This window comes from Oncorhynchus clarkii, chromosome 5 (genome assembly GCF_045791955.1).
Source record: "Oncorhynchus clarkii lewisi isolate Uvic-CL-2024 chromosome 5, UVic_Ocla_1.0, whole genome shotgun sequence".
NCBI classification, from domain to species: Eukaryota; Metazoa; Chordata; class Actinopteri; order Salmoniformes; family Salmonidae; genus Oncorhynchus; species Oncorhynchus clarkii.
The window spans coordinates 53,283,717-53,305,036 of record NC_092151.1 but is presented as its reverse complement, the minus strand read 5'-3'; the positions used below and the strand labels follow the sequence as shown (position 1 = coordinate 53,305,036).

The window sequence follows — 21,320 nt, the reverse complement described above, 5'->3', positions numbered from 1 at the left end:
TGTGTGTTTGCGCGAGTGTGAGAGACTTGTTTTCTGTTTTACGCATGTGCGTGTTGTAGGTCTCTATGACAACAGGACTATTAAAGCCTTTAGTGGAGCAGGGGAGAGGGACACGCACAGGAGATTATCTGGACAGGTGCTCCGGCCGGCTTGTATCACCAAAATGTAGGCCATTAAAACGAATAACGAGTTCCCACATAAGAGGATATAATACACATTATTTTATTTTTATTCTGAGTAAAAAGGAGACGCACAAGCATCTGGTAGTGGTGAGTTCATTTCGATGTTTGGGTAACGGTACGGTTGTGCTTCTAACTATTTCAGACTTGCGCCTCACAATAAAGTGTGTAGGCTATTGCTTGTGGAAATAGTAGCCTATTCTAATGTTACATCATCGTGTTAGGCTTCTATGTTTCCTCTTGAATTGGGGCCTAGAGACCAGGCTATGTCTGTCTGTCACATCACGCAGTCCTGTTGTAATCAGTAATATTCTACAAGCTGCAATAAATCTGCCAGTAACTCCAACAACAGTTAAGACAAGTTGGCCTATTTCACAATACGATCCCATAATAAAAAATAATGCAAACAACTGCACCTGTCCCAGGTTGAAGTGTTTATCCTGCGCTATGCGTCATTTGGCCATGGGAGGGCCACGGGAGTCCTGAATACAGGTCCACTATAGTATTGTGTGACATATGATCTGTGAGTGTTCAGAAGTTGTATGCTTGTGATGTGTGCTCAAACAGTCGGGAATGCTATTCTATTTTAGTTTTATGAGGGATTGTCAATGCACAAACTCGAACTGAACTGGTGTGAATTTAAATACAATGGACGTATGTATACCCTTGGAAGTATAATTATGGGGCTATCATCACAAATGGCCCTGCATATACAATGCTCCGGTTGATCTTCTATTGTCCTTCACGCTATTCCTTTGGAGAAGATGAGTCTGGTGCCAACGAGCACTAGGACCCAGGAGGAGTATGAGGACGACTTTGAGAAGGACCTGGATTGGCTGATCAGTGAGGAGGGGACGAACGATGGCCAGGTAGGTCAGTGTGGATTGGCTGATCAGCGAGGACGGGTGGACCGACGGCCAGGTAGGTCAGAGGGATTGGCTGATAAGCGGGAAGGGGAGGAGCGACAGCCAGGTAGGTCAGAGGGATTGGCTGATAAGCGGGAAGGGGAGGAGCGCCAGGTAGGTCAGCGGGGATTAGCTGATCAGTGAGGACCCAGGGCTGCGTTAAGTATGTTTTTATGTTCTGGAACGTTCCACTGACCGGAAACGGAGCTGTACTGAACGTCCAGTTGAAAAAAGGGGAGGGTTGGGTTGTGGGTTGGGCAACGCTGTCAGCATAGCCACTGCCTTTTAATGTCACTCATTGCTTCAAGCCACACCTTGCCACACCCACTAAATGGGAGCAAACGCACTTCAAAGTCTATTCAAGAACATATAACAACGTTTTGGGGAAACGTGTCGTTCAGTACAAACCGTTCAAGTGAACTGAATGCACCTCAGGAGCGACGGCCAAGTAGGTCAGTGAGCCGCTGGGTCGCCCGGCTTGCCCACTTCCTGTGACAATGTCACAGGGATCTTTTGAGTAGGAAGGCGAAAGCAACCAACTGTAAACAAAAGTTAAGGAGTGAAGTGGGGGAAAGTGCATCTGGGACAGCCGAAGGTCGGACACTGATGCGGTTTTCCAACAGCAAGGCTCAGTGCAACATGGCAGTGTTGCCAGTGTTTGTGGAGGTTTTTCTTTGTAATGTCAAAAATAAACACGTCTCCAACCCCCATATCACACACTCACAAACTGTAAATATAGTTGTTAACATTGTACTATCAATTGGTGAAAGAGAGCCACAAATATCACTTTCAACTATACATGAATGGCGGCAAAGTTGGTTCCTGTTTTAGTCAGGTCTTTGGTCATGATCACACGAGTCAAACAAAAACACCCTAATGATTGGTTGGCAATAGAGCCTCCCACAACGCAGGTAATGGCTGCAGGATGAAGTTGGTGAAGAGCAACTGCAGAAATACATTTGCAGTCAAAATTTCATGACTTTTGATCTGTTGTAAAGCTCATGCAGTCGTCATGCAAGCGCAAATCGGACTAGTTTTTTATCCTCATAATACAACACACTTTGGAAGGCGGTGACCAACGATGGTCACCAACCTGACAAAAGTGATCTGCTCAAATGCGCCCACAGTTTGTGGTGTTGTGTTACCGTGCGCCTGCATCTCAGTGTATGTGTGTGAAATCCAACCCACTGACACACATCCAGACACTTTCATTGGGCCACAGCTATAGGGCTCTGGACTGGGTACATTGATAACCACACACACATACACACAGTCGTCATGTCTCTCACAAAGTATCAAAGTACCTAATTAACATATCGTTTGCTGACACACTGTCTGCTGAGAGACTCAGGTGAATAGAACTCCGTCACTCCTCCTCAACAGGAACCTGACTACGAGGACATCGAGGCCGAAATAGACAAGGAGCTGAAGGAGGAGGGGAAGGAGGAAGAGAAGAAGCGAGGGAGGAAGGAGGACAAGAAAAGCCTGAAGGAGGAGAAGTGGGCGAGCGAGTCAGAGAAGGCGGAGGAGGAGGAGAGGTGGCCCTCGCCCATGGAACCTTTGGAATTCGACTCCGACCGAGACAGTCCATATAAAGGCGGATCCCCCCTAGCGCCGCCCCCTCCGGTGCTGGAAGACCAACCGGAAGAGGAGAAGAAGTACATCCTGGAGAAGATCCAGCTAGCCAATCGGCAGCTGCAGGACCAGGAAGCGCCGGACATGACTCGGCGCCGACGCCTTCACTTCAAAGAAACGCTGGTGGATTTGGTGGTGGCGCCACTGGAGTACGAGAAAGACAGCAGCACCCCCCAAAAGACAGGGGTGGTAGAGCAGGTGAGCAGCACGGCCAGCAAGGAAATGGAGGTAGAGAGTGAGGTGTCAGGGAAGCTCTCTGAGCTGAAGCTCAACCCTCGGGAAGGGGAAGGAGGAGGGCAGGGGCTCAAGGGTGGGGGTGGTGGGGAGGCTGGCCAGAGTGGACTGGGGAAAGAGGGCAAAGTCCTGGTGGAGAAAGATGGCAAGTTTGACCTTGTCAGCCTGAAGGAGATGGAGAGCCGTGGCCTGATGCTGCCACCTTTAGCGAGCTTCCCCAGCGACAACTCACGCTCGTCCTCCCGTCCAAGTGACCTAAGCCCGAACAAGACCCCCACATCCTCCCCGCTGCGTCCCATCTCTAGCACTATGTCCATAGGGATCGAGCACCACCGCGCCCCCAGACCTCCGGCCCAGCCCAGGAACCGGCCCAACTCGGCCAGTCACAGCCAGAGGGGCAGCGGGGGGAGGGGCACCAAGCGCAGGGTGCAGTCGGCCAACAGTGCCGCTACCCAGCAGGCCACCTTCACTCTCTCGCCCCAACAGAAGGAGCTACTGAACAAAATACAGGAGAGGAGAGAGAGGCTCGCCAGAGAGGTGGGGAGCACAGGACGTCCCAATGCTTATCATGAAAGATAAATCCCCTTTTCTGTTTTCCTGTGTAACTCTTTCTACCTCTCCCCCTTCTGCTTTTATATGATCCTCCTTGCTTCCCCTCTCTCTTTATCTCCCCGACTCCTCTCTCTCTCTCTCTCTCTATTTCTACCCCTGCCCCTGCCCCTTCTCTCAGGAGGAGCAGAGGAAGAGGGAGGAGGATGAGCAGAAGCGTCAGGAGAATGAGCTGGCGTTCCGGGCATGGCTGGTGAGGAAGAGGGAGCAGTTGCAGGATGAGAAGAGGATCGACAGAGCCCAGGAGATGGAGAGAAGGAATGGCAGGGTACGCACAGGCCACTAGAGGGCGACACTAGCACACAAGCACAGGCTAGAAATCAGTGCTTTCAGCTAAATGTACATGCTATTTACTTAAATAATTTAATAAATAAAGGGAAGAAAGTTATTTTCTGATACGTATTATAAAGAAATGAAAAAGTTGTTATTGGGTATCTGTATGCTAAACTGCTATAATCTTTTGTGCAATCATAGAATATACTGCACCAGAAAGCTTGTGTAAAGCAAACCAAGAAAGTAGGATAGTGAGTGAAAACGTTTTGACTAGATTTTTCCCCGTGTCCCGCCTCCCTCAGAGGGAGCACAGTGACCCAGGCGAGGCCTTTAAGTCGTGGCTGCAGAGGAAACACGAACAACAGCAGAGAGACAGACAGCTGGAGGAGATGAAGAGGCTGGAGGAGGAGAGTGGATTCTACATGCACAACCGAGAAGAGTGTGAACGAGCCTTCAAACTGTGAGTCCCTACTCAGTCTGTCTACTGTTGAAGGGCCTTGGAGATAGTCTGGACCATTGCTTTCCAAACCTGTTCCTGGAGAGCTGCCATCCTGTAGGTTTTCGCTCCAACCCTAATCTAGCGCTCCTGATTCTAATAATTAGCTGGTTGATAAGCTGGATCATGTTAGTTACAACTGGGGTTGGAGTTAAAAACCTATATCAGGGTAGCTCTTCAGGAACCGGGTTGGATCGCCCTGGTCCTGGACACTCAAGATCTTTTAAATAATGTGTCAGGTTCTCTCTCTCTCTCTCTCTCTCCTCAGGTGGCTGAAGAAGAAGCGGGCAGAGAAGCGGGCGGAGCAGCAGGCGGCCAGAGAGCGCTCCCGCAGGCTGGTGTTTGAGGAGCGGCGCGCCAGGCGCATGCAGGACCTCCTGTGCACCGTCAACGAGACCAAGCCTTTCCGCTTCACTGAGCACCTGGCGTACCGCTTCTGAACCCACCATTCGCAACATCATACCTCGAGAGGAAATAGTCGAGATCTGAGCAAAGCTAAGGGTACAGGATACACAGAGACACATGGACACGGATGAAATTGTATACGACTTAGGGCCTACATAGTTGTCAATTTTTGCTCTATAAAGGTACAACTAATCTACACTTTTTCATAAGGAAACATTTTTTTTGGGGGGGGGGGGAGAGGGGAATCACCAAAGAAATCTAGGCTCTGTTCCAGTATCAACTAGCATACAACTTAAAATGAGGCATTTTTACTGAAAGTGAATCTTTAGATGGGATCAGCACTGTTGTTGACTACTGTTGAGAGAAGGGCTTTGTTTTCTACCTTTTCATTTGTCACAGATGATCTCCGAAGTTCTGTTCCCTTCGACGTTACCTCGTAAGACATGCACAACTCCTCAGGGTTCCGAATTGATCAGGCGTCGGGGATCAATCCCGTGCTCGCTGTGTACAGTATATAAAGAGATTATTTGATCAAATGAATGATTATAACCAAGGTGACTGGCTCAATAGCTGTGCGACGACAAATATATATACAGAATGTGATCATAGGTCTACTGGCACTTGTTCTCTACATTGTCAACAGCCCCCTCCCTCTCTGTTGCTGATGCACTTTAACCTAGCCTACTAGAAGACATTGAGCTCACCAATGCCTGCAGTGCTAGTAGGTCGTCTCGGTGTGGGTAGCCCATATTGCCACTGTTACCACAATGCCTTTATAAACTGTTTGTCACCGAGTGTTTAAGTTTATTCTTAAATCTATCTTAAATTAGGTCCTTTGTAGTAGTGGCATCTACGCCGACCACATTGTCTTCCGTCAGAGGGCGTCATTCTACGGCTTCATTCTGAAGATGTTTTGAGGGTGGGGGTGCTGCGAAGATTTTTTTGGGTGTGTGCATTTTTTCCCGATTTCTCAGTGGGTGCTGGAGCACCCCTACTTCCCGCGGCTATCTGATTTGAGACAATGCACTGACTATAGATGCTAAGAGATTTAAAAAGAACGATGGTTTGATACGGCATACATCGTTTGTAATTAGACAAGTCTGAGTTGGAACAGTCAGTACTATGAATAATTCACCTCTATGTTTATCTTGATATTTAAGATCGATTTACTTATCGTCATATTCATGTATAGATTTTCAAATACATTTTTGTAAAACCACTACATGAAATGCTGTTGGTTTACAACTGAACCTATAGACAATGTGTTCACAAATTGTAAACAATTTACACGTTCCCAAATAATAAAGGACACGGTTTAAGTTATTTATTGAAATATTGTCTTTTTAATTTATAAGTACACATTAACAACAAAATAGATGGATACAACAATTTGTTTGTGCTACAGCAATTTATATTTAAATATTAGTGAGTGGCCATCCTCCCTATCAAAAGATAAGATAAAACCCCTAATCTAACTTAAAATGCATAAGTTACGTATAGTTAGCAGTTGTAATCATTGAAATATCATAGTACACAAGGCACGTTCTTTCCATTGAATTTTAACAGTGTGTGTGCCTGTCTGTCTATTTTGACCCAGGAAATGAGGAAGTTTCGAAAGGAAAGGACACCTATAAGCCACCTTAAAATAGGAATTCCTTTAAACAGGAATAAATGACATCTTTTATTAAAAAGCTTCTAATATCAAATGCCGACAATTGCAATAGCAGCTGTCTATCTTAAAAACAGACACGTAAAACACACAACAACAACAAAACACACTCCATGCCCGTGTGTCAGCTAACTTGTAAACAGTTATCTTGCTCGGCGTTTGATTGCAATTGACGGGAGGGATTAGCTCTGGTCCAAGGCGTTAGTAAGGCTTGCTAACGCCATGGACCAGAGCTAGGGAGGGATGTGAGTCACGAAAACGGTGTCTCTTCACCACACCACAAACGAGAAGAAAGTGCACAGGAAAATAGTGACAGATCAGTTCAGTCATCGTTGTCAGTCACCGAAAGGGATTTACAGCTCCCTGTTTGTAAAGAAAAGCCTGACCTCTTTCTCTCGGTGAATGCATATACTCCAGCCAATGTTTCAGTGAATAAGTAGATGAATCATATCAACTGTCTTTACACCGCCCGAAGGAGATAATCCCACGACCGATTTGTTTTATGAGTTCATGTTTGAAACGTTATAAACAGCCCGTTGTCTTTTCTATAACAAGAGAACGGCAATGTCGACTGCTGTTCTTCTCTTTCGCTTGATCACAGTGCAGTAAGAACTGTTCATCTGTATGACAGGTCTGTGTTGTAACAACCTTGTGTGCGCGCACACCCGCACACTACACAAAGTCATCACAAAGGGAACTGAGCATTTTAAGTCGTCGCAAAGTCAACTGGACCTTATAAAGTCATCACAAAGCCAACTGGACCTTATAAAGTCATCACAAAGCCAACTGGACCTTATAAAGTCATCACAAAGCCAACTGGACCTTATAAAGTCATCACAAAGCCAACTGGACCTTATAAAGTCATCACAAAGTCAACTGGACCTTATAAAGTCGTCACAAAGCCAACTGGACCTTATAAAGTCATCACAAAGCCAACTGGACCTTATAAAGTCATCACAAAGCCAACTGGACCTTATAAAGTCATCACAAAGCCAACTGGACCTTATAAAGTCATCACAAAGCCAACTGGACCTTATAAAGTCATCACAAAGCCAACTGGACCTTATAAAGTCATCACAAAGCCAACTGGACCTTATAAAGTCATCACAAAGCCAACTGGACCTTATAAAGTCATCACAAAGTCAACTGGACCTTACTCACAAAGCCAACTGGACCTTATAAAGTCATCACAAAGCCAACTGGACCTTATAAAGTCATCACAAAGCCAACTGGACCTTATAAAGTCATCACAAAGCCAACTGGACCTTATAAAGTCATCACAAAGCCAACTGGACCTTATAAAGTCATCACAAAGCCAACTGGACCTTATAAAGTCATCACAAAGCCAACTGGACCTTATAAAGTGTGAGGCACAATGACTGGGTTTCACCCCAACAGAGACAGAGAGAGACAGAGAGACAGAGAGAGAGAGAGAGTCAATGGAAAGAAAAACAAAGACCCAAACGCGAACTCAAGTACTGGTATGTACAGAAGGAGAAAAAAATCACAACAACAGACTAAATGCCACGACGGCAACACAAACAACTATATAACCTTGCACTTCAAACAGTACAAAAATAAAATTGTTCTGATCCAAACTTCATTAAATAAATAGATAGATATAAAGATTTGGGGGGTGCTGGGCTGGGGGCCGGCGGACTACTACAGCTCGTCTTTGGGGTTGATGTTGAGGCTTGTGTCCCACTGTGATTGGCTGCTCTGGTTGTCCAACGCCTGCATCACCTCATCTGCCTGCAGGCGCTCCTAGAGGAGAAAGAGAGAGGGAGGGAGAGAGGGAGAAAACAGAGGAGGAGTTATGTCTCATGACATAAACATCTTCCCGAAATAATCATCTTCCTAACTAAAGAGCAATAAATATATCCCTAAATCAATAGCCATTATAAACATCTTGTACATAACATGATGTACTATACTCTAGACATGTGTCTCTGTGAAAGACATAATCAAAGAAGACATTATGATAGGGCCACGGCTGTAGTGTGTTTACCAGTTCTCTGAAGAGGGGGTCCAGGGTGAACCACAGGGCCACGGCACACCTCTGCCCCCTGGTGACGGCCCTCACGCCATGGGGGTTCTCCCCGCCAGACGAGAACCCCACCATACGACCACACTTTGGCTTCACCTGTGCCTAGGGGAGGAGGAGGGGACGGAGGAGGGGGGAGACCAGGGTCAGTACCTGACTGTCGTGGTGGAATGGAATCACATTGGACGTGGGAAATTCCAACTTTATTTAGACAAGGCTCCAAACGAAGAAAGGGTAAGACAGTAGGACTAATAAAAACATGCGAAAAGACGGGCAATGACATGAGACATTTTGATCACTTCACTCTTCAAAAAAATTAAGATTTCCCTTCTCAGGAGAGGACTCACTGTGACTGTTTTGGCGTCCATTTCTGTGAAGATGAACTCTCCTCCCTCAAAGTCTCCATTCAGGTACAGCAGAGCACTTAGGACACAATGAAAACCATTGAAATGTGTTCGAGCCATGACTATTTAACACTAGGTAACGGTAATAATATGGTGCCATTGACAGCGCAAATATGTTTCAATGTTGTTAGGAGGCAGCTTAGCCATGGACCAGAGCTTGTACCCTAAGCTGCTTCCTAACTACATTGAAATGTATATTCATCGCGGAAAAATGAAGGCCCAGAGCTAGGTGGTAACCTGTAGTCTCTGTAGGTGTAGGCTGGTGGTTCTTTCCAGCACTCGTTGGCCTCTGGGTCTAACAGACAGTTGTCAGCGTGGATGGGATGGCTCAGGTCATTTCTATGGTCCTGTTGCCCTATACCAAACAGACATAAAACTTATATTAAACCCAAAACAGAGGCCAACTTTATTAACCCCAAAACCGCACCAAACCGAGACGAACTTGACTAAAGCAACAAAGAGGCAAACTAAACCAAATTTGACTAAACCTACATGCTCAAACTCTCAAAGTCACATAATGCTCAATTTTGTGTGACACTATAATGAAAGGTTGATAATGATATAATGATACCATAACAGGGTTGGGGTCAATTCCATTTAAATGAAGTCAATTCAGGAAGTAAACTGAATTCCAAAATGTTTCTCAAGTCAAGAATTTCATTATAATTAGTAGCATCACTGGCGACTTGGCTCACCTGTGATTGCGGTCCGGCACACCAGGTGTGTGTAGGAGAAGTGGAGCGTCGAGTTGAGCAGGAAGTAGGACTCGATGATGCGTCTGGCCCTCTCACTGGCATCATAGAACAGACGAGCGCTTCTCAATGGGACACGGCCCTCGTAGCCGTACTGCAGGTAACACAGTAGAAACATGGGTAAATATTCCCTCAGCATGTTGCCAAGGATAGAACGGCACTGGCCAGCCTGGCTAGTAGACTGCAACTTCTACTAGCCTGGGTGACACTCTCCACTTTTTCCAAAGTTTGTTCTACTAGCCCAGTCTGAAAAATACGAGCCTCAGGCTAGCAGGGTATCTTAATTTGCATCCCTGCTTGTAAGGAACCAAACATATTCTGTAGTTGCCTACTAAGGTACTGAAAGAGTGACATTTGATAACTTTGAGACAAGAGCGTTACTGAGAGATTGTTATATGAAAAGGGCAATACGAATCAAGCGGTTTCAAACAGAGGTTCAGTTAATCTTCTCCATTGTGTCTATGTATAGGCGCGTTGCTTACCTGCAGTGTTTTCAGCACAGTGGCTCCCTCAAACCTCTCGTTGGGCGTGTGAGGAGACATCTTCCCTCGGTATCCGTCTCCTGCCATAGTGACAGTCTGTAGACCAAACAAGAGCACTGAACCCCTGGCTCTCATATTCTAGAAATGCATTTATCAAGTACCAAACAATGGCCATGTTCACAAAGTGCACTAAGGGCCAGTTTTCTGGACACGGATTAAGCCTCGTCCTGGACTAAAAAGCATACTTGACGGAGAATACTCCATTGAAAGCGCTTTTCAGTCCAAGGATTAGGCCTGATATGTGTCTGGAGAACCGGCCCATAGTGTTCACTGTGAGCCTGTAACGACACACTAAATAGCGATCATTTGAAATGCACGTTTACACACAGTACAATTCATGATAGTGAATATTTGGATGTAGTTCTGTCCTTGAGCTGTTCTTGTCTATTAATGTTCTGTATTTTGTCATGTTTCAACAGCTAAAGGGGATCCTAATAATATACCCCAAAATACCAAATATAAGATTTAGCCGTCTTACATGGGCCAGGTTTGTGAGCTCGGCACACTCGTCCACAGATATGACATCATCCAGAAGAACCCTCTGAGTTCCGTTCAGGGCCTTTGAGTTCTGGACCAGCTGCACACTGTCATACACCAAGGGCCCTCCTACAGTACACACGCAGACAAACACACAAACACACACACCAGTATAGAGGATGAGGGCAAAGTGTTACCTCATCTATGCTGGAACACATTCATCTGTCAAGTTGTTTACACATCACATCATGGGTTAGTTCAATCTAAATTCTGCTTTATTTGCAGAGTCCTATAAACCTCTCCTCAGAGTCAAGCCGTTCCATGTATTTCAACCATTCTAGAGCTAGCACACATTTGCCAACCGATCAAGTGTGCTAGTTCATGGTCTACCACGAAATTGTGAAGCGTCCGGTGGTCCCCGAAGGAGAGGTTGGAAAAGCATTGGTGTCGGGAACAGAGGATGTCCTACCTTCTCTGAGCTCCTGTGGTGGGGCCAGAGTGAAGTTCTTCTTCTCTGAGATGGGTACATACTCCATCCATCCATCGGTACCAGAGGGGATCCTGGGGGAATGCAAGAACAGAGCACAGAGCCACATAAACAGGCAGACAGTACATGCTTATAACAAGGCTGAGGACAATCATTCGGGCTGCGGTAGGCCTTCAGTGTCTTCTTATGTTACATCTACGGAAGTAGCTAGCAGACAAATACATGTGTATTTGAGTCTTTGTATTTGAAATACTTATTTTCTTTCTGAGTATTTTTCAAATAATGTGGCCGAATTGCCTACTTCTATTTGATGTGTTTGAAAGTATCTCCAAATATATTCCGATATTCAACTGACTTGTATTTTACTTGTATTTAAAAAAGTATATATATATATATAAACACTTACTCTGAAATGTCTTTGAAAGTAATTGAAATACCCTAAATAGTATTTATTGGGAGCATATATAGAGTGTGCAACTATTTGCCACAACAGATTACACAAGATGCATGCCATACTGAAAGTATCCAATAGATGTCAGTGGTGTATACCACACAAAGCAGAGGTACTACAGTCAAATACGACACAGGACATAATACAGTTTTCATTCATTTATTATTGTCTATAAGTGAAAAGAATCACTCGAGTCTAAACTATCTATCTGACACAGTGTTGTCCTTGTGAACTACACATCTGATATTCGTTAATATACAGGACATTCCATGGGACAACTATTGAACAAGTTAACATTTCCAAGAGGATATTTCTGGGTTTGCTCACCTGTTCGAATCCTCTCTTCCACCTGTGCTGGTCCAGTAATGCTACAAGACAAGGTAAAATACTGACAGATCAGAATTTTACATTTGAGTCATTTAGCGGATGCTCTTGTTCTGAGCAACTTACAGTTATAGCGCTCATCTTAAGGTTTCTAGGTTAGACAACCACATATTACAGGCATAGTAAGTAAACCTACGCTGATTGTACAAAACATTAGGAACACCTTCCTAATATTGAGTTGCACCCCCTTTTTCCCTCAGAACAGCCTCAATTTGTCGGGGCATGGACTCTACAAGTTGTCGAAAGAGTTCCACAGGGATGCTGGCCCATGTTGACTACAATGCTTCCCACAATTGTGTCAAGTTGGCTGGATGTCCTTTGGGTGGTGGACCATTCCTGATACACACGGGACACTTTTGAGCGTGAAAAACCCTGCAGTGTTGAAGTTCCAGACACATCCTGTTCAAAGGCAGTTAATTATTTTGACTTGCCAATTCACACTCTGAATGGTACACATACACAATCCATGTCTCACTTGTCTGAATCAGGGATGGGCTGCCCCCTTTTGTCGGCCCACGGACCAATTTCACCAATATATACAGTACCAGTCAAAAGTTTGGACACACCTACTCATTCAAGCGTTTTTCTTTATTTTGACTATTTTCTACATTGTAGAATAATAGTGAAGACTTAAACTATGAAATAACACATATGGAATCATGTAGTAACCAAAAAAGTGTCCAAATGTATTTTATATTTGAGATTCTTCAAACTAGCCACCCTTTGCCTTGATGACAGCTTTGTACACTGTTGGCATTCTCTCAACCAGCTTCATGAGGTAGTCACCTGGAATGCATTTCAAATTAACAGGTGTGTCTTGTTAAAAGTTAATTTGTGGAATTTCTTTCCTTCTTAATGCGTTTGAGCCAATCAGTTGTGTTGTGACAAGGTAGGGGTGGCATACATAATATAGCCCTATCTGGTAAGTCCATATTATGGCAAGAACAGCTCAAATAAGCAAAGAGAAACGACATGAAGATCAGTCAATCCGGAAAATGTCAAGAAGGAAACCACTACTAAAGGACACCAATAATAAGAAGAAGCTTGGCTTGGGCCAAGAAACACGAGCAAGGGACATTAGACTGGTGGAAATCTGACCTTTGGTCTGATTAATCCAATTTGACATTTTTGGTTCTAACCGCCATGTCTTTGTGAGATGCAGAGTAGGTGAACGGAGGATCTCTGCATGTATGGTTCCCACCATGAACTATGGAGGGGGTGTGATGGTGTGGGGGTGCTTTGCTGGTGACACTGTCAGTGATTTATTTAGAATTCAAGGCACACTTAACCAGCATGGCTACAGCATTCTGCAGCGATACGCCATCCCATCCTGTTTGCGATTAGTGGGATGTCTGTTAGTTTTGACGTCTTCCCTATCATTCCACAAAGTAGAAAATAGTCAAAAATAAAGAAAAACCCGTGAAGGAGTAGGTGTGTCCAAACTTTTGACTGGTACTGTATGTTGATTTGTTTAACACTTTTTTGGTTACTACATGATTATATACGTGTTATTTCATAGGTTTGATGTCTTCACTATTATTCTACAATGTATAAAATAGTAAAAATAAAGAAAAACCCTGGAATGAGTAGGTTTGTCCAAACTTTTGACCGGTACTGTCTATATATTTTTACTGCTGAGAGTTAAAATAATAGAACACACAAGGTACAATTTAGAAATGTGGTTGTGCATCAGCAGTCACCATTTAGCCCATGTCGGCTTAATTGCCTCCCTCCTATGGCAAAATGTGTAGAATAGCAGGAAATGACCTGTAAAACCGCTAATTGTTACCTTCACTGTCAAGAGGGGGGCCGCTACAATGACTTGAAGTGGATTTAACAAGTGTCATAAAAGGGTTCACCTGGATTCAGCCAGTCAGTCTGTGTCATGTTCCTAATGTTGTGTACACTCAGTGTATACACTATATACAAACTCCTGATATTATAATATATATACTAAATCTATACTACAACTATGTGGAATAGATGCAGATCCAGAAGCATTAAAGTGCAAAAAGTACATGAATGAAAAGCTGGAGCACCAATGGTTTTCCATCATGGCCTCTAGGTGGTGCTGTGTCCTGCGGCTATAATGGTGTAACTACCAGGCACCTGTTACTGTCCTACATACAGCCCATATGTATCAACAAGTGTCACAGAGTAGGAGTGCTGATCTAGGATCAGACCCCACCCCACTCAATTTAATCTTATTAATTGTGATCTAAAAAGCCAAACGGATCCTAAATCAGTAATCTGGCCCCAGCGCGCTGGCTCTCATTTTCTGTGTCCCTATTTCAAAAATGACTCGTTCCAGTAACAGGACCAGAACAGTCACCCCCAATTGACCTTTCAGTAGTCATGGAAGCCATTCACAAGTATCAGAGACAGCCCAAAAAGTTCAAAATAAGAGGCTGAGTTTCCATTTTGTCATCAATGCACTGTACTCACCCCCTCTGTAAATTCCACGTGCATGTTCTCACTGCCAATCACTAGTAGCTCCAGCTCCTGCTTATGGCGTCTCAGGTACCACTCGGCCTTCTATAGAAACACAGAGATATCGGGCAGCCATGTTAATCTCCACAGGTTAAAAACAGTTTTTTTTTTATGACATCACTTTAGCATATTACCGAGCGACTGGATCTCCCAAATTTGACCCCTTGAAGCAGAACGTTTAAGGAAGACTATTGTTTTATAACCACTGTGCCTCTTATATCTTATTTACTGTCCCAACCCTTACACCTCTTCAGCAGCCAAGCCCCCTCCAGCCCTCTCTTCGCCTCATTGCTGGACCAAATGGACTGTGCGATATTGCATTGCATTGAATTGATTGTATACAAATTGGCCATTTTAATGAATAGGATTCATATATTATTCAATAAAAGAGTACCTAACATCCGATTTGTACAAACATTTTTTTTTCTAACAAGGAGTTAGACATGAGGAATCCAATGAAATTGTCAAAAGCCAACCACGTACACCACACACCAATCCATTCCCAACAATGTGTAGATATACGGAACAAAAGTAGAAACGCAACATGTAAAGTGTTGGTCCCATATTTCATGAGCTGAAATAAAAGATTACAGAAATGTTCCATGAGCACAAAAAAGCTTATTCTTCTCAGATTTTGTGCACACATTTGTTTACATCCCTGTTAGTGAGCATTTCTCCTTCACAAAGATAATCCATCCATTTTACACGTGTGGCATATCTGATTAAGACAGCATGATAATTACACAGGTGCACCTTGTACTGGGGACAATAAAATGCCCCTCTAAAATGTGCAGTTTTTTCACACAACACAATGCCACAGATGTCTCAAGTTTTGAGGGAGGGTGCAATTGTCATACTCACTGCAGGAATGTCCAGCAGAGCTGTTGCCAGAGAATGTAATGTTCATTTCTCTACCATAAGTCGCCTCCAAAGCAGACCACGTCAGCCCAAGACCACCACATCCCACTTCTTCACCTGCGGGATCGTCTGAGACCAGTCACCCATAGAGCTGATGAAACTGTGGGTTTGCACAACTGAAACGGTCTCAGGGAAGCTCATCTGCGTGCTCGTCGTTCTCACCAGGGTCTTGACCTGACAGCAGTTTGGCGTTGTAACCAATTGCAGTAGGCAAATGCTCACCTTCGATGGCCACTGGCACGCTGGAGAAGTGTGCTCTTCACCGATGAGTCCCAGTTTCAACTGTACCGGGCATATGGCAGACTGAATGGTGTCGTGTGGGTGAGAAGTTTACTGATGTCTACGTTGTGAAAAGAGTGCCCCATGGTGGCGGGTTATGGTATGGGCAGGCATAAGCTACGGACAACGAACACAATTGCATTTTATCGATGGCAATTTCAATGCACAGAGATACCGTTATGAGATCCTGAGGCCATCACCTCATGTTTCAGCATGATAATGCACGTCGCAAGGATCTGTACACAATTCCTGGAATCTGAAAATGTCCCAGTTTTTCCATGGCCTGCATATTCACCAGACATGTCACCCATTGACCGAGCATGTTTGGAATGCTCTGGATCGACGTGTTCCAGTTCCCGACAGTATCCGGCAACTTCGCACAGCTATTGAAGAGGAGTGGAACAACATTCCACAGACGACATTCAACAGCCTATCAACTCTATGCGAAGGAGATGTGTCAGGCTGCATGAGGCAAATGGTGGCCACACCAGATACTGACTGGTTTTCTGATCCCCTATCTTTTTTTTAAGGTATCTGTGACCAACAGATGCATATCTGTATTCTAAGACATGTGAAATCCATAGATTAAGGCCTAATTTATTTATTTAAATTGACTGATTTCCTTATATGAACTGTAACTCAGTAAAATATTTTTAATTGTTGCATGTTGTGTTTAGATTTTTGTTAAGTGTCGTATCAGTTCTCTAGTACAAGTACTATGGAGCTGCGGCTCGGAGTATTGATTCTTCATCCTATGCAATGTATTCCCAGTGAATTTGTGTATATATTTTTTTTGCCCTGTTCAGAAAAATGTGTCATTGAAGTTGTTAGGTTTATGTCCCTACATCCTGATATTGCCATGTTCTGACCACTAGATGGTGCTGTTCCTGCTATTAGGTGAAAAAAACGTTTGAAGATTCCCCCCTCAAGTTTCAAGTTTTATTAGTTGTATGTACGGGATACGCATAGTATACATAAATGGCTCAGTAGAATATAATAAACATTTTAGCATAATTTTAATACAGGATGGCACAATTTATAGGCCAACATTTACATGTGTATTTTGGGAAGGGGAGGATGGGGGCAGTGTATAAACTGAGCAGTATAATAAGAGTAACAAAATAATCACCTGAAAGCAACAACAGCAGTGGTCAGAAGCTGGTAATATCAGGATGTAGGATGGGACATAAACCTAACAACTTCAGTGACTAATTTCTTTGAACAGGCGAAAAAAAAAAAACCAAATTCGCTGAGAATACATTACATAGGATGAAGAAACAATACTCCAAGCTGCAGCCCCATACTACTTGTCAGACATAGAGAACTGATACTGTATATTCAATGTTGGGTTGGGTTGGTCTTTTGACCATTTATTTGGATTCCTTATGTCTTACTCATTGTTAGAAAAAAGTTTGGCCCAAATCGGATGTTAGGTACTATATTTATTGAATATTAAATGAATCCTATAAATTAAAATGTCCAATTTGGGTGCAATCAATTAGTCTCTGAGACGAATTGATTGCACCCAAATTGGACATTTTAATTATATTTCAACAAAATATTGTTGCAGGAATGCTAATCTTATCTGTTTCTAACTACAGAAACGATTTCAGAACAATCTGAGATGGTGGGTGTCAAATGGCATGTTGTTACAGAGGAGGAATGAGGGAAAGAATGGTTGATCATCTGCAATAGACATGAAGTGGCGAGGCTGTTTTGAAACCCGAGTAGCCAGTGGCATTTGTGGTGGGCGAAAAAAATCTCCTCTTTCCACCTGTAATGTAAACAGCTCCTAAATTGTTTCTGTGGGCATTGATGCATGATATAACCCCTCCTCCCTGTTCCTGAAGGACAGGAGGCCTTGCCAGGAAGGCAGGCAGACAGACCACGGCTCTTCACTGCTCAAAATGCTGGCTAAATGAGGTCCCTGAAGCCGCAGAGAGAGAAGGATGAGAAAGAGAGAGGAATGGAGAGGAGAGAAGAGGGGCTGAGAGGGAGAGAAAGATGGAATGGAGGAAAGGAGAGTCGAGGGGCCGAGAGGAGAGACCCAGAGGGACTGAGATGGTTGATGTCAGAGTCCTAACCACAGTCATTAGCTGCACCGGTTTGTCCACTGGCATGCACACACACACAAACACACGCACACACACACACGCACGCACGCAAACTCTCTCGCACACACACCCTGGCCCTACTGGGAGAACTCACGTTCACTCTAATAGGTTCCAGGCTTTCCAGGAAAATGGGCCTGCAAGGGAGGGAGCGCAGAACAAGAGACTCCTTGGCTGTACAGAGAGTGCAGCAGGTTTTGAGGGTTTAAAGTCAACCGTTTTTGGGGGGGGACAAGTTCTTTGGGGTAAAACCGGCTGCTAATTTGCCAGTTCGAGATAGTTCTCCAGGCAAACTGACTTTGGATGCACCCCAAATAGCACCCTATTCCCTCCACGGGGAATAGTGAGCCGTTTGAGACGCAGCCTATTCCAAACGTCGGCTCTGAATTATCAGCACATTTACATTCCCAATAACCTGATAATTAGGAACAACCAAGGGGATATAGTTGCCGGTAAACACAAACGATGAGTCACAAAAAAATAAAATCTGGCATTAAATTCACGCAGCAATATCAGGCTTATAAAACCTATTGGGCAGTAAATCTGTAGGAATTAAAACTAAACCCTGGGCCCCAACTATTTGGCCATACAACGTAGAAAGAGCAACAGTAACTGATTAAAGTACCCTCCAATGTGAACAAAGCAAATAACAAGGTGCGTCTTACATTCCTTACAGTGCACTATTTATTACTACCAAAAGTAGTGCACTATACCATATAGGGAATAGCTAGCCTGGGTGCCAGTCTTTTTGTGCCAACATGCCACTCCTTGCCACTCATTATCATGCCAAACAGTTTGGGTTGACAAATAGCTTAAATTATAGCACAAAAATGATCCGGGACCAGGCTAGGGAATAGCCCATGAGGGTCCGGATTAAATATGGTGCACTATATAGGGAATAGGGTGCCATTTTGGATGCAACCAAGGTCCTACCTCCCGGGGCTTGACTTCGTGGCCCACGGCCTCTCTGTAGTAGTCCACGTTCTCCGTCATAAACTCCTCCCCCTCGTGGAACAGCAGGTAGGACTTGGCACACTCCATCGCCTCCTCCACCATGTTCACTGGAGAGACAGAGAGAAGACATTACAAAATGGACGTTAGTGTTAAGTTCTGTTGTATTGCTTTGACAACACAATTGAAAATGGAATTGAATATTGAAATTGAAAGAAAGGGTGAGAGAGAGAGAGAGAGAGAGAATGGAAAGAAAAACAAAGACCCAAGAGAGAGAGAGAGAGAGAGAGAGAGAGACAAATCAATAGAAATAGGTTTCAGGCAAGGTGGTGTTTAATGAGTCGAGGTAGAGAGGTAGAAAAGACCTCCATCCATCCTTCTGAGCCCCGCCTAAACAAGAGGGACTGTCATCACACCTCCATTATAGACTCCCTCCCTGAACTCCCCTGTAAGACTGCATCCCAAATAGCATCCATGGAGCTCTGGTCAAAAGTAGTGCACTATATAGGGAATAGGGTGCCATTGGGGATGAAGACAGTATGACAGACACTTCCTATAGGTTTCCACTCAAAGTTCGGCGCAGGTCCACGTCATAAAGCAACCCCTAGGTCTAAATGAGATTTTGAAGTCTAGCGCGGCTGAACATTCCAGGGGCATGACCACAATGGAGCAAGCAGCAGTAGCGCTACAACAGTGAGACACACACACACACACACTCCAGGCTCCAGGCTAGGGCAGTATCTCCCGTCCCTAAAGTGCTTATAGCAAGTAGTGAATTGCAAGTAACACTCACACGCATGCACACACATACATCCACCCGGACACGTGCGCTTTACCATCTTGTAAAGTAGTTGGGCTCACATATCACTTCCTGGTGGGGCGGCCAGGCCTGAGGCAGCAGCATTTCTGCGGTCAGCGCGTCTCCTCCTGGTTCCCAGGTCGTAAACAGTGAGGGGCTTTGAGGCCGTAAACCCCCCCCCCCCCCGACAATGTCACCGAACGGATCATTGAGGAAACAGCTTCCCGCAGAGCAATGTGAGGCTGCTGAGTGATGGGGAGACTTGACTTGACAGGCGACTCAAGACTTGTCGACTTCCAGTCATTGCACTAACGCATTGGCCTGCGAAACTAACCCACTTCCCTCATACTGGACACAGATACATAAAAAGGGCATCCATGAGTTCATCCGACTCTGGGGAAGTACATAAAGGGCATCATTGCCAAAATCCTGAACTATCGCTTTAAGTGCTGCTGCTGGGAATGATTCACTGAGCTCTGTGATTTTCCTAGGATCCCATGAGCCAATTGGGTTTATTAGACATATGATGAGCTCATTGGCTTTTCCTTCCTTCTCTCCTTTCCTATGTTGTCCTGCCAACCCCCCCCCCCCCCCCCCCCCCCCCCCTTCCACTAATGTCTGATCCCCAAACAGCTCAGACTACACAAATGCTGGTGGCCTATTATGAACAACAACAGACCAGATCATGGACAAATGTTGCTGAATCAGTTTGAGTGGAACAGTGTGTGCTTCTCTATTGAGGTGTGGTCCTGGTCTGTTTGGTGTTGATTGTCTGGGCCTGTATTCACAAAGTGTCTCAGATTAGGAGTGCTGATCTTGGATCAGGTCCACCCTGTCCCGATTTATTACAATCTAAAAGGTCGAGCTGATCCTAGACCAGCACTCCTACTCTGAGAAGCTTTATGAATACGAGTTCTGGCCTTTCTAATCCCTGCCTTTTCAAATGCCCGCGACCAGGTGTTCCTCAGCTCCCTGTCTCTCAGAGTCAACAGGGGAATACTGACCTAATTCATGATAATTCGATATAGGTGTGTTATTGTTAGTGAATAAAAGCCTGTACACACGACATCCCTCCAAGATCTGGGTTGGCCATCGCTGCAGTCTGAACACCACACCCTGTGGTTTGGAAAGTCGGCAAGCAGTGTCAGGTAGGGTAAAGCAGGGTGCGGTTAGGTAAGACTTGGGGTTGGATTCAATCCGTATTGGGGGAAGAATCTCGGAAGATCCACATTCAACTGCGAAGGTAATATCCGATTGAGCCGACACATGCAGCGGTTTTTACCGCGAATGCAGTCTCCGCGAACGCGGGTACGTTGCCTTTAAATGGCCATCTAGCTATAGCGCGGATCTCCGGCGATACTTCCAGCCCTTACTCTGGAAGCGGGTGAACTGCAGGCAGTCGAAGCGTAAGAGGTAAAACCGAGGTGAAAGTAGGGTGCAGTAGGGGGATTGTTGCTCACTCTGGAAGTAGGCAAACTGCAGGTAGTCGTAGTGTAGAGGCAGGTAGTTCTCCATGGGAGACAGACGGCCGGGCCGGGTCGACAGGTCCCTCACACACTCGTGTTCACAGTGCAGCGCCTGGGTGAAGTGGTCTGAAACACACACAGGAGGGTGGGTGGGGATACAGGGGGAAGTCATATATTCATGAGCATTTATCAAGCAGAGTTTTAAAGGAAAAGCATTGAGCCGTGTGATCACGACGAGGAACCATTCGCAATGCCTACCGTAATGTCTCATGCAGTGTCGTCATCCGACTGACTGCCGTACATTCTTTATTGCGATCCCAAAAAGTTTATTTTCAGCCAGGTCGCCACCGATTTACTGTA

General features: G+C 44.9%; 2 protein-coding genes across 4 annotated transcripts in view; one reads left to right on the top strand and one right to left on the bottom strand.

The window, feature by feature from the left end:
- Positions 1–65: 65 nt before the first annotated feature.
- LOC139410078 (coiled-coil domain containing 181) lies at positions 66–4,935 on the top strand. 2 transcript variants are annotated; one of them, XM_071155514.1, is made up of 6 exons: positions 66–269; positions 944–1,048; positions 2,468–3,490; positions 3,684–3,830; positions 4,138–4,295; positions 4,600–4,935. In XM_071155514.1, the coding sequence occupies exons 1-6, from the start codon at positions 66–68 to the stop codon at positions 4,769–4,771; spliced, it is 1,809 nt and encodes a 602-aa protein (XP_071011615.1). In that variant the 3' UTR covers positions 4,772–4,935. The 2 variants fall into 2 exon arrangements, with proteins under 2 accessions (XP_071011615.1, XP_071011616.1); XM_071155515.1 differs by lacking the exon at positions 66–269 and having other exon boundaries at positions 879–1,048.
- Positions 4,936–6,059: 1,124 nt separating this feature from the next.
- Positions 6,060–21,320, bottom strand: part of LOC139408987 (prolyl 3-hydroxylase 2-like) — a 94,456-nt gene continuing 79,195 nt past the window's right edge. The window contains exons 4-16 of one of the 2 annotated variants that reach the window (XR_011634345.1): positions 20,955–21,086; positions 18,678–18,805; positions 14,392–14,481; positions 11,890–11,930; positions 11,094–11,185; positions 10,626–10,753; positions 10,088–10,183; positions 9,549–9,699; positions 9,091–9,208; positions 8,797–8,872; positions 8,414–8,554; positions 7,747–8,169; positions 6,060–7,221 (exon numbers count right to left, since the gene is read on the bottom strand). Coding sequence is in view for 1 of the 2 variants with exons in the window: in XM_071153566.1 (XP_071009667.1) it covers positions 8,068–8,169; positions 8,414–8,554; positions 8,797–8,872; positions 9,091–9,208; positions 9,549–9,699; positions 10,088–10,183; positions 10,626–10,753; positions 11,094–11,185; positions 11,890–11,930; positions 14,392–14,481; positions 18,678–18,805; positions 20,955–21,086 (1,295 nt within the window). In the remaining variant the exon portion in view is untranslated. Of the gene's footprint in view, positions 8,170–8,413; positions 8,555–8,796; positions 8,873–9,090; positions 9,209–9,548; positions 9,700–10,087; positions 10,184–10,625; positions 10,754–11,093; positions 11,186–11,889; positions 11,931–14,391; positions 14,482–18,677; positions 18,806–20,954; positions 21,087–21,320 lie in introns of both variants that reach the window. The other variant, XM_071153566.1, reaches the window with a different exon arrangement.